This window comes from Alosa pseudoharengus, unplaced genomic scaffold (genome assembly GCF_046254945.1).
Source record: "Alosa pseudoharengus isolate Yale_2024_CS ecotype anadromous, Long Island Sound unplaced genomic scaffold, YU_APseudo_1.1 YU_APseudo_1.1_scf_22, whole genome shotgun sequence".
Taxonomy (NCBI): Eukaryota; Metazoa; Chordata; class Actinopteri; order Clupeiformes; family Clupeidae; genus Alosa; species Alosa pseudoharengus.
In genome coordinates this window covers 12,891,015-12,908,671 of record NW_027468680.1, presented here as the reverse complement: position 1 = coordinate 12,908,671, position 17,657 = coordinate 12,891,015, and the positions used below count along the sequence as shown (strand labels likewise).

Genomic DNA, 17,657 nt, shown 5'->3' with positions numbered 1-17,657 from the left:
TTGGGGGGAGCGTCCATGTTGTATTGTTCGGATGCAAATGGGCCCCCACAGACAGAGGCTGCATTTCCATAATGAGGCAAATATCATGCGGCAAGTGACCCAGCCTTCCAAATGCGATCAATCTGGCAGTCATTATTCAGACAGGGCTCGCCATCCTGTCTTCTCTCCTGCGGCCTCTCTTTTCTCTCTCTCTCTCTCTCTCTCTCTCTCTCTCTCTCTCTTCTCTCTGTCTCTATCTCTCTCTCTGTCTCCCTCTATCTCTCTCTGACTTCCGATCTCGTCTTCTCTCTTCCTGTCGCTTCCTTTGTTCTTAATGGGCACCACTTCTCTTTCTCTCTCTCTCTCTCTCTCTCTCTCCCTCTCTCTCTCTTTCTTTCTCTCTCTATCTCTTTCTCTCTCTATATCTCCCTCCCTCCACCTTTTTGTCTTTCGTTACTCTAAAGCCTACACGTCTGCTGAGTCCACAGCTCTGGAACAATACTGCATTGAGAGAGAGAGACACACAGAGAGAGAGAGAGAGAGAGAGACACACAGAGAGAGAGAGAGAGAGAGAGACACACAGAGAGAAAGAGACAGAGAAAGAGACACAGAGAGAGAGAAAGAGAGCGGCATGTAAGGAGATCCATGCGTGTCACTGGAGAGGCGTAGGGACGGGGTGGATGGAGACGGAGGGGAAGTCCCAGCACCAGCCCCTCGCTCTCTGCCGCGTCTGCTCCGGCGCCCCCTGCTCATGTTCCACAGCACTCTTTGTGTGATCATGCTGCGTGGAGTGGACGCACCATCAGTGGCCATGACTGGACGTGTCTGTGTTCTTGTGTTTTTTTTTTTTTTTTTCTTTGTCTCATATAGGACATGGGGTCTGGAGTCGGTGTGGGTGTGAGGGAGAGATAGAAGGAAAGAATGTGTTAGTTTGTGTGTAAGAGAGAAAGATTATGTCTGTGCAAGAAAGAAAGGAGGAATGTGTCTGTGTGTTTGGCAACTCTCTCTCTGTGTGTGTGTGTGTGTGTGTGTGTGTGTGTGTGTGTGTGTGAGCTGAAGTTAGCATGGCGGCGGCGGCAGCAGCTGTTGAGGGCTATGTTGGGAGCAGCTGCAGCTGGAGCCTGTGCAGTCTGTGGATGGCTGCTGGAGCGCTGGAGTCTGGCTCTCCTCCAGACGCCCAGAGAGAGAGAGAGAGGAGGCTACGGCAGCAGCAGGGCCACATGGGCTTAGAAACACCCCTGCTTCCACTGGGTTAGGGCATCTGTATTAGTCTGATTAGTCTGGCGTGTGTGTGTGTGTGTCTTTGTTTGCAAATGTGTGCGTATCTGTGTGTTCATCTGTGTGTATGTGTGTGTGTGTGTGTTTATGTCTGAGAGAGAGCGGCATGGGGGAGGGTCTATTGCCCTCCATATGTACTGTATAATGTCAGGACACTGATGATTGTGTGAACATGTGAATCCGCATGGGGCTCCTGCTGTCCTGGGAGCAGATTAGCTCATGAATGTACCGGTATGTTACAGATTACAATATGCAGTGATTGGGAGGGATATGACTTCGACATGAATGTGCATTGTTACTCAAAGGCTTCTTCTCAGCAGAGAAAAATAGGCTCTCACACTCTCCCTCACACACACACACACACACACACCACTGCAAGTTCCAGTCTGTCACATCTGGTTGCCTGGCAACGCATGCGGGTTCACAATCTGGACACTCTGCACTTTCGCAGACTGAGAGAGGGGGGTCACGCACGGAGGAGAGAAAGCGAGGGAGACTGAAAAGAAAGAGAGGAAGAGGACAAAGCCTCTCTTTACTCTATGTTGCCACTGCAGCATACCCCTTCTCTCCAACTCCAGCCTCCCCTGATACAGTAACACATATTTCAAAACAGGGGCGCAGCCAAACACACACACACACACACACACACACACACACACACACACGAGGGAGAGCAGCCAACACATTTCTCCACAGTCTCTCCCCCTCTCTCTCTCCTACTCAACAGACACAGATTCCATCTTGCTGCGGCTATTGTCTTCTTATGTCAATAGCATATTCCTCTGACAGCGCCCGGGCTGCACAACATGATGTGGGTTGGGGCAGCAGCTAATGCTTTGTCTATCGAGGGCAGAACGTGGAGACGAGCACACAATAGAAGCGCAGACATTTTCATTACTTTATTTATTTCCCGTCACTGCGTCTTGTGATTTGGCTCCGGAGATGGATGGTAGCTGCGGGTGGATTGTGTGTTGGTGTGTGTGTGTGTGTGTGTGTGTGTGTGTGTGTGTGGTCTAGACAGGCGCCGGAGCCTGGGGGCAGGGATGGGTGGTGCTCCAGCGGTGTGCAGTGCCGAAGAGAGGAGAGGAGGAAAAGAGAGGAGGAGAGGAGAGGGTCGAGTGGTGCTGCAGCGCGGAGGCGGACACTTTCCTCCCCAGGCTCGCCGCTCGCCGCTCGTCCAAACCCACAACGCTTCACAGCCACCACAGTCAGGCTGTCAGTGCACACACACACACACACACACACACACACACACACACACACACACACACGCACACTTTTTCCTCACCCATCCCTTCCAACTGCCATTGTTGTGGAGAATGACAGCACGAGAGAGAGAGAGAGAGAGAGAGAGATGGGGTGAGGAGTGAAGGAGTTGGTGAATGTCAGGGAGCGTGGAGAAGTGCTGAAGTGGTGCTGGTGGAGGAGATAAATAGAGGTGGCAGCAGGGTGAATGTGGTGGTGGTGGTTTGCTGGAGGGTGGCTGGTAGCGGTGGGGTTTGATGGACGCACTCCCAGCCCAGCGGAGTTGCACTGTTTCCAGGCTTGGCCCCGAGGCTGACAGGACCTCAGCGTGGACCTCGCAGAGCTCGATGGGAAGGGGGAGGGGGCATTAGGATGGAGTTGATGTTTGTGGGTGTGGGTGTGTGTGTGGGTGTGTGGTAAACCTGCTTTGAGCAATGTTCACACACTCTCTTACACACACACACACACACACACATACATACATACACACACACACACATGCATTCAACCTCGCCAGCCCCCTCGACTAGGCTAGTCGTCATGCCGTCTGGCAGCGCGCGTGAGTCATCTGACTGGCGTGGCCGCCAATCTAGACGAGCGAGAGAGCGCTGGCACTGGCACTGCCAGTCTTCGGCCAGCTGCTCTGGAGCGCCATCTGATCTGTCTGAGACCTCGAGCGAGCAACCCACCCACCCGCTCGCCCACCGCCTCCGCCCCTTCCCCCCGGCACCCAGCACCGACAGCAGGGGCGGCGTCAGAAAGACTCACCAGCCAGTCTGTGGAAGAATGCGCTTTTGGGAACCAGAGATGGAGGGAATGGAGAAGGAGTGGAGACCCTGTGTGTGTGTGTGTGTGTGTGTGTGTGTGTGTGTGTGTGTGTGTGTGTGTGTGTGTGTGTGTGTATGTGGTCATAGCTGGCACTGCCCAGTCGTAACAGAAGGCGCAGTTGGAAAATTAAGTGTTTGGTGTACTATATGCCAGTGAGTGAACAGTGTGCTTGATATGGGATCAAAGAAGAGTCCCTTACACACACACACACACAGAATGAGTTCATTGCTTTGGTTTCAATGTGTTTATGAGGGGACAGCAAGCAGACAATGCTCTTTTCTCTCTCCTCCTCCTCCTACCCTCCTATACTCTGTGGCAGTGAATTGGTATTGACCTGCTCTGTTGCTCCATGTCTTTTTTTCACCTCTCCCTCTCCTCCTCCTCCTCCTCTCTCTTTGCTCCCTCGTGCCATCCCTCTATCTCTGTGCCACATGTGAGAGGAATAATAATGAATGGCCTCTCTCTCTTTCTATCCCTCGCTTCGCTCTCTCTCTCTCTCTTTCCCTCTCCCTCCCTCTCTCTCTCTCTCTCTTTCTATCCCTCGCTTCGCTCTCTCTCTCTCTCTCTTTCCCTCTCCCTCCCTCTCTCTTTCTCTCTTTCTCGTCTCTGGTCCACTGCAGCAGGCCACCCCTCAGGTCTTCTAGCAGTGGAGCGCGCCAGCCCTGCAGTCCTCTCTGTATCTGCAGCACAGCCGCAGTCTCAACACACACACACACACACACACACACACACACACACACACACTCTCTGAAACAGTCTCAGACGAAGGCATACATGCATCTATACTTTACACACATGCATACACATAAACCTAGGTAGTCTTATAAACACATAGTTTGTCTCAGTTTTTTGTGCATGAATGCATGCACTGCACACACATACATGTACAGACTGAAATTGTCTCTCACACACACACACACACCGAAACAGTGTCAGACGAAGGCATACAAACATGCATCTATACAGTACATGCACACACATAAACCCAGGTAGTCTTATAAGCACATAGTTTGATGCATCTTTTGTGCACGTATGCATGCACACACATACAGACTTTAACGGTATCATTCATACACACACACACGCAAACACACACTTATACACTTGTACTTATGCACATAGTTACAAGCACATAGTTTGACGCAGTCTTTTGTGTGCACAGACACACTCACAGAGCATATCTCGTACATGCACACATGCTGCGAATGAACAAGCACCACTGCACACATACTCTAGAACCCCTGTGTACATGCACCCTCTGGTGCATAAAGTACCATTCCTCCACTCCTGCACACACACATACACACACACACACACACACGCCACCACTATCATGAGGAAACACAGCTAGTCTTTTCCATCTAATGCAGTGGGGATTTGTCTAACTTCTTGCATACTGTTATTTGGCATCTGGCATCTGTGGCACGTGCTGAATGCTAGTTAGTGGTGGCGGTGATAAATAGAGGGGGAACGTCTATGCTTGGAGTTGGATGTGATTAACAAATTTGTAACAAAGAAACGCTGGGAATAGCTTTTGAAACTGTGTGACCGGTGAAAAGCGTATAATGTTTTTGTAGTGATGATATGTAACAGTCTTCCACTCACGAGAAAGCTGCACAACTAGTATGCACATTAAAATGAGAAGAATGTGTTTGTGTGTGTGAGATAGTGACTGCTTACTCCACCTCCTGCCAGTTCCTTATGGCAGTATGGCAGTGGGCGTTTAGGTGTTGGAGGCCATGTTCTCGCATCTACCAAGCTGAATCATCTTCTCATACATACATACACACAGGTTGTTCGGCAAGCCCATAAGCCAAGCTCATGGATGGCGGTGCGTTAGTCGTATCTCTTTGAGCTACAGTATATGAACACTTTTTTCATAGCCTCTAAACTCACTACCGATCATATCACCGGAGAGGGCTTTTATTGCCTTCAGTCCACAGTGGCCTCGCCAGGGTATCTGGGTATCTGCAACATCCACTTACCTCTGCCTTAGAGAGGAAATGACAGAGACTGATGATCCATTTATGGCCCCCCACCACTACACACACACATACACACACACACACACACACACACACACACATACACACACACACACACACACACACACACACACACACACATATTGATAAAGCCTTGTGTCTGAGATGAAGATAATGACAACAGGATGTGCTTGATTTTAAGACAAACATTTGCCGTGTGTGTGCGTGGAGGGGTGCATTGTGGGTAGCGGGCAACGTAAATGGGCATGTTATAGTTTTTCTTCTTTTTTTTTTTTCCAGGATGCAATCAGCGTCGGCAAACAGTGATTATAAGCTCGGTGCGTGGAGCGGATGTCTCCCGCTGTCACATTGTCCCCCTTCACTCCGCTCCTATTTGCTTTTCCTCGCGCGCACGTTCCTTTCAAACGGGGGTGGGGTGGGGGGGGGTGAGCGATTGAGGAGATAAGCCCTCCCGGCTGTGATCAATGTTCGATTCGTAACACACTCAGAAGTCTGTAACTGTGTCGTTTTTCTGATGTACATCGGCCCATTTTGATGTTTGTTTTGATGAAAGCATCTTTTCATCTGTGTATATGTCAATACATGGCGTGTAAAAAAGCCTGACAGACTCCGTGGCAACTTCCCTCACCATGCCAACGTCTTTGTCTTTTTCAGACGGCGGAGGGAAAACAGCCGCTCCGAGTGGAGGATGAGAGGAGGGAGGACGAGGAGAAGGACGACGACGTGTTTCCAGGGACGAATTTCCTGGCGGTGGCCGACATCGCTCAGGTAAGATTCTGGTGTCGAGGGGCTGCCGGTCTGTCCTGTGGCAGCAGGCTGTGGAAAAGGTCACGCTGACAATCCGTACCTGGAGCCAGAAGGTGTGTGTTTGTGTGTGTGTGTGTGTGTGTGTGTGTGTGTGTGGAGGTGTCTCCACTCCTGCGGCCCAACCTGGCATTTAATCTCTTCTCCATGCTGATTTGCATGTTTTACATTTCAAGTTTTTTGCCCCAGAAAAAAAGGACAGACCTGCAAAAGCAGACGAATAGGAAGGGTGGTGGGGGGGTAGTGAGAGAGAGAGAGAGAGAGAGAGAGAGAGTGAGAGAGAGAGAGAGAAACTAACACATCACACATTAACGCTGAACGTTCCCATAATTAGATTGCCTGAGCCACGGGGTGAGGGAATCCATTGCTGTTTGATAATTAACTGAGACGGGCTGAGGAGACGGAGGCGAGGGGAGCATGCTGCAGGAATCTCATTAGGGCGCCGGGGCTAATTGGGCTCGAGGAGGAAAGGGTGTGGCTGGTGGTGGGGATCATCTCCGGTGCTCGCCGCGCTCGCTCTTTGTGTTGGATCATCACGTGCCCCACTGCATCCCAATCAACACACACACACAGACCTCATACACAGGTACACTTGTGTATACACATACACACACACACACACACACACACACACACACACACACACACACACACACACGCAGACAGAACTCATACACAGGTACATACAGATATATACTTGTACACACACACACACATAGAGAAAGAAAGAGAGAGAGATGAAGAGAGAGAGAGAGAGAGAGACACACACACACACACACACACACACACACAGAACTCATACACGGGTACATACAGACACACAGATATATACTTGTATACACATACACACATACAGTATGCAGAACTCCTACACAGATACTAGGTATTCACACAGACCTGTACTCATATGCACACACATACTTACATACAGACACACAGATATATACTTGTGTATACTCACACACACACACCTATACACACACAGGCACACAGACTCATAATAATATGTACGGCCATACACCTACACACAGCCAACCTCCAGGTGAGAATTCATTGCAATTCCCTGACGAGGTGATCGGCGATCGAAGCTGTTCAGGAATTCTTCTCACACGGTACACTTCACTCAGCCATCCCTTCCCATATTTATTACTAACTAGCAAGCCTGTTAGTGTAAATAACATCAGGCCGCACATTAGCCCGACGCCTTGTGCTCAGTCACACAAGGTCAGACCGTACGTTAGCGCCTGGACACCCCCACAGCCATTAGACCTGAAGGCTTGGTAGAGAGGAAGCGATGGTGGATGGCGGATTGTTTCGCTCTTACTGGCTTTTGTGGGAGGCGGTGGAGGGTTCACTTGGAAGAGAGCACAGCGATCGGTTTTATAAGAGACAAATTGAAAGAGGGTTGTAAGGTTTGAGGTGGCGGGAGTTGCTGTACTGTTTGAGCAGTTCCACAGTGCCCCCTGTTGGCTGTGTTGAGAACTACAAATGTGGGTTATTTTTTTTAACTGAAGACAAAGCAGTAAGGAGTTGTTGATGCTGCAAGTCAGTTGTTTTCAGTGAGTGTCAGAAATCTTTGGTAGAAAACTACGTCTTGTGAGTGTACGCATCCGTTCACACACAATCAGATTTCCAATAGTTATAGAACATATTGATATCTGAATAAGCAGGTAATGCAGCCCAAAAAATATTCTTTTGGGTTTATTTCTTTTTTAATTAATCAAGGATGTTTGTTTTTATTTTCCTAGTGCTTCTGGCAGAAATACAAAGAGTTGATACAAGCCTCCTTGTCTAGCCAACAGCGCTGTTATATAAACCCCTTTGTCTTTTAATTGTTAGCACGGCAATTAGGATCAAGAAAATATTATTCCAGCAGCGTCAACATTTCCAAACACCACAAAAGCTGGTAAAACATTTTAGAGGCCAAATGCCATAAATTGGAGGATTGCCTCCAATTAACTACTCTTCGTATTTTCCTCTTTCTCCCTCTCTTTCTCTCCCTCTCCAATTATGCATTTTTTCCCTTTACTCATTCCTTAAGTTCTCTCCATCCACCAGCTGAAGGATGCGGCAATCTCAGCCCATCCAGCTGGCGTTTTTGCCAGAAATCCTTTAGCTGAGCAGTGTGGAGGCTGACGTAGGTCTGCCCCGCTGCCAGCGCCCTTGACTTGCGCTGCTCCGCACCCCGCCACCCCCTCTGTAATGTCTCGGGCCCCCGCTTTACCAAAAATGCCTCCGACAAGGCAGTAAAACTTCAAAACGAGATAAAAAAAAGAAGAGCCTCATTCTGCCAGAGCAAGGCGGATGCTTTCTCCACCCACTGCCCTTCTCGTTTTCTCTCTTGCTCGTCTCATTCCTACACCTCAACTCCACCACCGCCACCACCCGCCCTTTGCTGCTGTTCTCTCTCTTGTTTTATGTTTCTGATTTCTTCTCTCTCACACACACATGCACGCATACACACACACACACACACACACACTCTCGCTCTCTTCTCCGTGTCCCACCCCATCAGCACTGCCCCCCCCCCACCCCCTTCTCTCTGAAAAACAGCCGTTGGAATTAAGACAATAAACTCGGCACTGACACAAGCCTCCCTGTCTGGCTGCCAAAGGAATCTGCAAGTAATGCAAACCAGGAGCCAGAGAGCGGAGCGAGCAGGGCGGGTGAAGACGCTCGGCGGTGGGGGAGGAGGAGGAGGAGGAGGAGGAGGAGGAGGAGGGTGGATTTTCAATAACAAATCCTCTTTTCTTCTCTCCCACCACCCCCCAGTCCACCCCCCCCTGACTGTACGAAAGTAACTCCCGGTGGCGGCGAGGCCTGGCCATGCCAGATGTTGGCAATAAGAGTGCTGTACGGCGGTTCCTCCTCTAATGCGCTCGGATGGGAGAAACAGATGCCCGGCCGCTTTGGTGCAGCAGTGTCTCTCGGTCAAGTGATTCAACCTCCACAGGCGTGCGGATGCGACTCGCACTTTTGTTCATTTTTTCCCCCCCTCCTCTCTCTCGTGAGCAAGACGAAGCTTAAATGCATCCCAAATGCAAACGGAAAAATGTGTGGTGTTGACTTGACATTTAAAAGTTGGACCTAAGACTGTGACGATGTCTTTAAACAGTATAGACCCTTTCAACAAGAAAAACAAAAACAATGTATGAACATTCTATTTTGTTCCCAATCTACTTCCTCTGCATTAAGATAACATATGGAATGTTAAAACGAAGCCTTGTGGGAACAACTATGATGCTGTTAATGGAACTCTCTTAAAAGGGTCTATAATAAAGTTAGTGCTATTGTAATGTCCAAATCCCCTTAGGAGCTTGACGAGGATGCTGTCCTACCGGTTGCTCCCATTGAGCTGGAAGGCCAGGCGACTTCTGGAGCGCCTCTCTACCATGGACCCGCCTTCCCCCCCATCCCTCCTCAGCCGCTCCCGCTCACCGCACCGATCCTTGCCACCATACACCAGCGGGAGAGCATAGAGAACCGTCTAGTCGACTGGTGAGGGCGAATTCACTTTGCCGTCAATGCACCACGAGCATAACATAATCATAAACATATAGGCACATGCTTAACCTACTCTTCCGATGTGCATAAACTACCAAGGTCTCAGTTTCTCTTATAGACATAGCTGTCATGAATGTTCTGTCAGAATAGCACATACCGTTCTACTGAAACTGCTCTCTACTATGCACTGTACTCTGTTTTGCCATTTTTATCATGCTAGGTTAATATAGCTAGTTAGAATAATTCATATATATATATATATATATATATAACATAATTTATCAAAGGTTTTTGTGACATACACAGACACATACTCATGCAAGCAAGCACACCCACGCTCATGTACATGCATACACACCACTGTATATCTCACACGCATTTCGCTGTTGTCCACAGGGTTGAGCAACAGGTGATGGCCCGCGTCATTACTGAGATGTTTGCCCGGCGAGCCCAAGGTGACCCAACCGACCAGCCAGAGCCTGCTGAGAGCGAGGCGTCAGAAACAGGTGAGCTGGGCAGGTGGCCGGTGCTGACATAACTGCACTGACATGGGTCTCTCATCAGTTGAACAGACACAAGTCTGCAGTCCAGACACAAAGAACTATTGGTCAGTCATTTAGCAGACATTCGTGCACAACAGAAGAACACAACAGAAGAACACATTTAATAAAGACTTAATATACTTTCTTCTATTTAGATGTATTTATTTTATTTGTTTATTTTTGCAGCGGCTTTGGGCTTGTTGCCTTTCTGGCAACAATTTCTGTCAGTTGAGACACAGGAAAGATTTATGACTTCAGCAGAAGTTCAGCCGTAATGGCTGATCCCCAACACACACATGGCACGCACAAACACATGTCCCCTTCTGACTCTACAAGATTATTAAATTGAGTTTGGCTCTTAATGAGGAGGGGGGTCACGCAGAGATAGGGGGGGGGAGAAAGAGAGAGAGAGAGAGAGAGAGAGAGGGCCAGGCGCACCCGCTAGCTGCTCCCCCTTCTCTCTGAACTATTGACTCATAGTTAATTCTGCCCATGCCAGCACTGCTCTGTCAGACGTGTCAGCGGGACTGGGGGTTGCAGTTTCCTCATTAAGCCCTGATCGCGCTGCGCCGTGATGGATCTGAGGGCTCCGGAGCCATAATGGAGGCTGTGCACAGTCACCGGCCCATTAATCCACACTCTCTCTCTCTCTCTCTTTTTTTTCTTTTCCCTCTCTCTTTTTTTCCCTCCTCTGCGCCGCGTAATAGAAAGATCAATGGCGTATCACATTTGCCGAGGAGGCTACAAGTCTGAGATCAAGCCAGCGGGTCACTGTCAGCACTTTTCTCTTTTTCACTTTTCAATCTCTCTTTCTCTCTTTCTCTCCCCTCTACTCTACTCTTTGATCCCTTGTCTCTGTCTCTTCCGCTTTTAAACAACTTGCATCTCGTTACTTCTGCTAAATCTGGATGCCCTCAGAAGCCTCCAAAACTCTCTTGTTTGCTTTTTGCCACAGTGAAAGAATGGCGTGCTGAGCTGTGTAGCACAAACCCCTGTGTTTTGTGTAGTGACACATGACACAACACAATTCTGTCGCTCGCCTCTCTCTCGCTAGTAATGATGAGACTTTATGACGAGTTTTAAATGAGTGAGTGAGAACGTCAAGGTCTCCTCTCTTGCAGAGGAGTTCATCCATTGCAGATTAATGATGAGCTTTGAGTGTGCGCGAAAGTAATAGTCTCATTCCATGCAGTTGAAAGTTAGTATTGGATTTTGAATAAGTGTGTGAGTGAACCATACTCCTCCATTGCAGCAGAGAGTTCATCCTGAGCTTTGCGTGCTGATGTTATTGTGTCCATCTCTCTGACAGGGGCGGTGGCCAGTGCACTGGGCCTTCAGCTCTTTCTGGACGACGGCAGGCCAGTGGCCCCGGCTGTGCTCAGGCACTATGTGGAGGAGACGCTGGCTGAGGTCGTCTCCAGCATGCTGGGAGAGAGGGAGGCGCACGCACACACCCCAGAGTCCATAGCTCCCAGCGCTCGGCAACAGCCAGTGGCACCAGAGGTACACACATACACACACACACACACACATACACACACACACACACACGCACGCACACATACACACACACACACGCACGCACACATACACATGCGCACACACGCACGCACACACGCACGCACGCACACACGCGTGCACACACACACACACTTTAGCAAAATAGCATTTGTTTCCCTAGCAGATGGCTCCATCCAAAATTATGACCTACATATCAAAAGATGCTGCAGGTGTTATCAGTCCTTCTGTTTATGAGCTGCTATGATTAGCCATAGTTTTTCTTGGAGAAATTTCTAGACCTTATTGTTGCGTTTTTATGACATATGATGAAATTATTTCAAGTATTACTACCTCAGTACCAAAACTGTATATGTCTGTACTGTATAAACTGTATAAGTCATTTTCATAGAATCATAGATGAACGAAGCAAATCAGTTAACCTGTATGTTCAGAGATGATTCGTTGTATATTTAGTCGTACATAGTTGTGGTTATTGACAGCAGCACACATATTCACCATGTAGTTCTGTCTCTTTCAGGAGGCTGTGGTGCCCACCCCTGTGCCCACTCCAGAGCCCAGCGTGAGACGGAGCCCCCTATCCCGCAGTCACACCCAGTCCCCTCTGGACACACCCCACGCATCGGAGCAGAGCTCCCCGGAGCAGACACCCCGAGAGTCTGAACCCCAGCTCACCGCTGCAGGTTAGATGGGCACACTGGCATATATATACACACACACACACACACACACACACACACACACACACACACACCATCACCTCAGTGTACAAGTACTGTGTACATATAGCGTAATTGATGTCCTACACCATAGCATAACACGTGAAGCCACATGACTTGTTAGCCTACAAGGCCTGAGTTTTCATACCATTTACGTTTACAACTCTGGCTGCCAAGTGGAAGAGCTGTAGATGATGATGTGGGATTCCTGTCTCATTAGAGAGCCATTGTTATTGTTTTTGTTCATCCATGCTGCTTTGTATGCTAACAGCATTACAATCTCAAAAGATTGCAGTGTTAGACAGATGATATGTTTCAACAGAAAAAATAAGAGCTTGTAATTGACTCTAAAAATCATGTACTCCATATTTTTGCTGTTTGGGTCAATGCTTCAGAAGCAGAACAGCCTCCAGTTGCCACACCCACCACAACCCCTGTCCAGTCGCCGCCGCGAGTGACCACGCCATCTCCACCCCCACCCGCCCCCGAGCTGGCCAGCCTGCGCAACAACCCCTGGGGAGATGCCGAGCTCCCGCTCAAAGAGGAGCAGCCTCACAGCGAGAAGGAGGAGCCAGCGCAGCCGACCCCAGTGTGAGTGACAGGCCTCAGACACACACACACACATACACACACACACACACCCTCACCTTCGTTTGGAGAGTCTGCCCAAAAATGTATAACAGAGACAGTTCAGTCCAACTGTGTTGTCTTGTAGTTCACTTACATTTATGCACATTAAATTTGGATGTTTTTATCCAAAGTGACTCAAAGTACAGATGTACACACTGTCATTAGTAGCCGACGTGTGCTCCCTTGGAGTCAGGATGATCATGGTGCTGTTTGCGCCTTCCTCAACCAGACGAGCCACAGTCTCTTGCATTAAATGACCACCTCTTCCATGATCTGTGATTGGTAATCAAGCAAGGAATGAATGCCAACAGATGGCAGAGACATTGCAGAGCAGTGAAATTGTTATTTGGAACCACAGCTCCCCCTGCTGTTGCTCCAGTGAACTGCTTATAGTTTTGAACCACATTTCTTCTGAGGTTCAAATATTTATATTTTCTGTAAAAAGCGTGGTGTGCATTCAAATGAGCGTTTTGAGCAAACAACCTATTATTGATCGACACCGTCTCAGTTGACCAGACGCGGGGCTTCTCGCTCTGGTGCACAGATCAAAGCTGCATCAGCTGAGAACATGTTTTGACATGAGTAATATCTGAAGGGGACACGCTGGGGAGTAATCGATAGACAGTCTTGCGTAAGGCCTGCCTTGCCAAATAGATAGGAAGAAACATGAGTGAGCTAGTGCTATGGGTCTCGCCTTTTAAAATGTAGAACATTAAATTGCATCTAACATGTCTGATCTCACCCTCACCATACATCTCTTTTTCACTTGCTCCTTTCATCTGAAATGGCATATACAGTCAGTAACAGGGCTGTCCAGATATAAGGCCATTGAATGAGAGACATAGGAAGCGATTTCTAGTAACTTAGCATACATGTGTGGGCAGTGTTTGGAAGTGGAGATGGTGGTGAGGATATGCGTGAGTGATGGTGATCAAAAGCACTTCAGTCACGCTTCAGTCACTCTCTGATTCATGGTTGATGGTTGAAATGACGCACACCATCGGAGTGGAATGCAAGTTATGTGTTATGTTATCTATGACCCGTACGTGTAGCAACAGAGGAAACACAGAGAAAAACACAGGGAAAACACAGCAATGGCTTTGAAAAGACGTTCAAGAGCAACACACCCAGAGTCCTTTTTTAGGACTCAGACCCAGACCCAGGGCCTGCTACTGGTCCAGCGATCCTGCTCTGTGATCTCCGAGGGGCTAGAGCGCAGGTCATACCCATCCGATTGGTTTTAAAAAGACGTTCGAGAGCAACGCACTCAGATTCTCCAAACACAGAGACACAGGCACAGTCAGTCAGGTCTTAGTGTATGGAGCCATCCTGTCAGTGGCTGAGCACTGGTCCTGTACAGGCCCTGGATCAGGCTCTGATATTGTAGTTTAATCATTTGGTCCAGATTAAACTGCTCTCTGAGATTGGGCCCAGTGACAGCGCTGATGTTTTCGAGCAAGGTCATTCGTTCCTGCTCTGTGAAATCTTTGGCTGAACGTAAACAGCTTTAGTAAGGGATACTTTTCAAGTCTTAGAAAAATCAGACACCATTATTAGGAAACCCACTCCAGAAGGGTTCTATTGTTGATCATCTCCTGGTGGGCCTGGGTTTAATAGCCCTGCTGTGAAGTAGTATTGTTGTGATTCGTATTGGTCCTATTGACCGTACATTCACTCTTTTCTTCTCCCATGTCCCCCCATTTCCTTCCTTCACACCTCTTATGGATTTCTTATCCTCTCACCTCCTTTTCTTAGCCTGGCTTCGCCTCCAGCTGTGGCCTACTGGTTAGCGCTTCGGACTTGTAACCGGAGGGTTAGGTGCCCTTAAGCAAGGCACCTAATCCCCCACTGCTCCCCGAGCGCCGCTGTTGTGGCAGGCAGCTCACTGTGCCGGGATTAGTGTGTGCTTCACCTCACTGTTCAATGTGTGCTTAGTGTGTTTCACTTATTCACGGATTGGGATAAATGCAGAGACCAAATTTCCTTCACGGGATCAAAAGAGTATATATACTTTTCCTTACTTATACTTCTGCTCAATTTTCCCTTCAGTACGTCATTATATTCACGGGTTTTCTCCTGCAAAAATCTGCAGGTCCAATCAGCGAACAGAGGGAGTGGCTGAGAACGATGACGTTGAGGTCGTGCGGTAGTTTGAGCCAGACATACGTCACGACCAAACGTTAGCGATTGGTTATGGCAGATCCAAAGTGGCTCTGGGCAGATCCAATAGTTTTAAACTTCAACAGAGTACACTACTCGCCTTCAAGGAAGTTAACGCTTGGCAATGGAAAGTGGCCAGACTCTCTGTACATTATGAAATGTACGAGAGTCTGGTAGGGCCAGGTTACTCCTTCCCTCCTTCTGTCTCTCTCACACACCATGTCCATTTCATCTCCTCTCTCTTGCAGTATCATGTCCGTGGCCAGAGAAGAGGAGGCCATCCTCCCATCTCCTCCTCCTTCTGCCAAACCTGCTGCTGCTGCTGCCACTGTAGTGAGGGAGCCCTCTCCTCCTCCTCCTCCTCCTCCTGCTCCTGCTAGTCCTCTCTCTCCCTCCTCCACGGAGGAGAGCAGCTCCGGCGGCTCGCTAACGGAGACGGAGGCCGTCGCCAGACACATCTCTGAGGGGGAGCTGCTGCTCAGTTACAGCCACATGGCAGCAGCCAGAGGTATTTGCATTTATAGTATGTATGTACCGGTATACATTATGTTGAAGCACAAACTGGTACATACAGACACATACCAGTACAGTATGCCAGATGTGCTAGCATAGTTCACCTTAACCCATATATTTAGTCACAGTATATTCATTGTCTGTATAACTAGCATAACTACTGCTTCATAGCTGTGGTTGAAAGTGCTCAGGATGTGTATAATACAGCCACTCATACATGTAGATGCAAAAACTGAACATGCAACTAAAGTTGCACTTACCATACACTTAATTCCCCTTTTTGTCAGTGTTCAACTTACAGGGTACATATTTTGCGCTAAGTCAGGTGCCTTACAACTTCTTGCTTTAAAAGTTCAAAGAAATCCAGTTTGACTCAATTTGTCGAGGTGAACACGCCTCTGCTGTGAGGACAGTAGCATGTAAGAGGTCATTGGAGTAGATCAGTTACACTGTTCTCACTGGACTTTCATCATTCACAGCTCTGGAGGAGGAGGGTCTGATTTTACCCAACCTGAACGCCAGTCTCTCCAGCTCTCTCCTGGGTGTTCAGGACATGGTGAGCATCCCTGTCATGTCGAATCATGACAATCTAATTTGATGTTGATATAAAATTGTTAACTGTGGTATGATGATACTGTAATGTACTAATGTACTATAATGTAGTACTATAATTTTATCTTCGGTTGTCAATAGTTTTGTCAGGTCTTTACCATTGTGGATTTGGTATGCCCTAAAAGTCAGGACATACCCAAGCAATGTATTTCTTACGCTCTTTGGGTCAAAATCTGTCCTCTATAACCATGACGGATTATTTCTTAAACTATAACATAGCATTATATCACTATGTTATGGGCTATGGGTTGATTGTTTGTCACAGATCTACTGACAGAAGTGTGACTGATGCTATTGTGACTTAAATGGATGGTTTTCTCTATATGTCTGTTGTGTCTCAGGACTATGACCCGCCTAGTGAAGGTCAGGTGGTCCTGAGACCACACCCACGGTCTCAGCACGACCCAATCCTGGCTCTGCTGGCTCGTATGGACCGGGGCCCGGTCACACAGCAGCCTGCTGAGGTAATGGCTCACTCCCACTCCAGAACCTGACCATGTCTATGACCTGGCTGTGAGCTTAGATCACATGTCTAAACACATATCTAGACGCGGGTAGATGTTGTGCTGGTGGTATTTATGTGGTGTTTAATGGGTATTTAATGGTGTTTAACATTTGTATGCCCATTGTGTTTTACCATGGCATTTGTTAACATCCCACGGAAAGAAAAAGGCTTCTGTTGTGGTGATTTGCTGTGTATAGAAGTATCTTTGTTTCAACATGGTCTCAATATCTTATAAATTGTAGACATGACCACCAGGGGGCACTAGCACTCTAGCTAGGAATTGTCTCTTCTTATAACTGTAACCTTGGATATACAAACTGAAGAGCTTTGTAACCAAGATACTGTAGGGTTGGAAGGTTCATGCCAATCACTGTGCTCTGCCCAGGCCTAATCGTGTGTGTGTGTGCGCTATGTGCGTGTGTGTGTGTGCGTGTATGTGTGTGCATCTTTTTGTGTGTGTCAGAGGTCCTGGGAGGAGGGCAGCAGTGCGGGTGAGGTCAGTGAAGGACAGAGACCCCTACTGCCCGCAGAGGGAGAGAGCATGATGAGTGGCCACTCACTCCTGGAGCCCTCACACACGCACAGAGTAACACTCACGTCACCTGGACAGCTCACAGAAGCAGGTATACAACCCCCCTCTCAAGCTCATGTGTACTACACACACACACACACACACACACACACACACACACACACACATATATATATATATATATATATATATGCAGGTGTTCTGTTAAATACTCTCATGTCACCATATACATCTTATATGTGTATACATGATATATCCTGTTAGGAATTCAGTTGATAGAGT

The 17,657-nt window shown here is 48.2% G+C and overlaps 1 protein-coding gene across 2 annotated transcripts in view; it reads left to right on the top strand.

The window, feature by feature from the left end:
* The window catches only part of kiaa0586 (KIAA0586 ortholog), a 120,538-nt gene that overhangs the window by 66,583 nt on the left and 36,298 nt on the right, over window positions 1-17,657 (top strand). For both annotated transcript variants that reach the window (XM_076300598.1, XM_076300597.1), the window contains exons 20-29: window positions 5,991-6,104; window positions 9,454-9,638; window positions 10,041-10,150; window positions 11,496-11,689; window positions 12,225-12,387; window positions 12,819-13,014; window positions 15,462-15,721; window positions 16,206-16,282; window positions 16,680-16,802; window positions 17,307-17,466. In XM_076300598.1, the coding sequence (XP_076156713.1) occupies window positions 5,991-6,104; window positions 9,454-9,638; window positions 10,041-10,150; window positions 11,496-11,689; window positions 12,225-12,387; window positions 12,819-13,014; window positions 15,462-15,721; window positions 16,206-16,282; window positions 16,680-16,802; window positions 17,307-17,466 (1,582 nt within the window). The remainder of the gene's footprint in view (window positions 1-5,990; window positions 6,105-9,453; window positions 9,639-10,040; window positions 10,151-11,495; window positions 11,690-12,224; window positions 12,388-12,818; window positions 13,015-15,461; window positions 15,722-16,205; window positions 16,283-16,679; window positions 16,803-17,306; window positions 17,467-17,657) is intronic.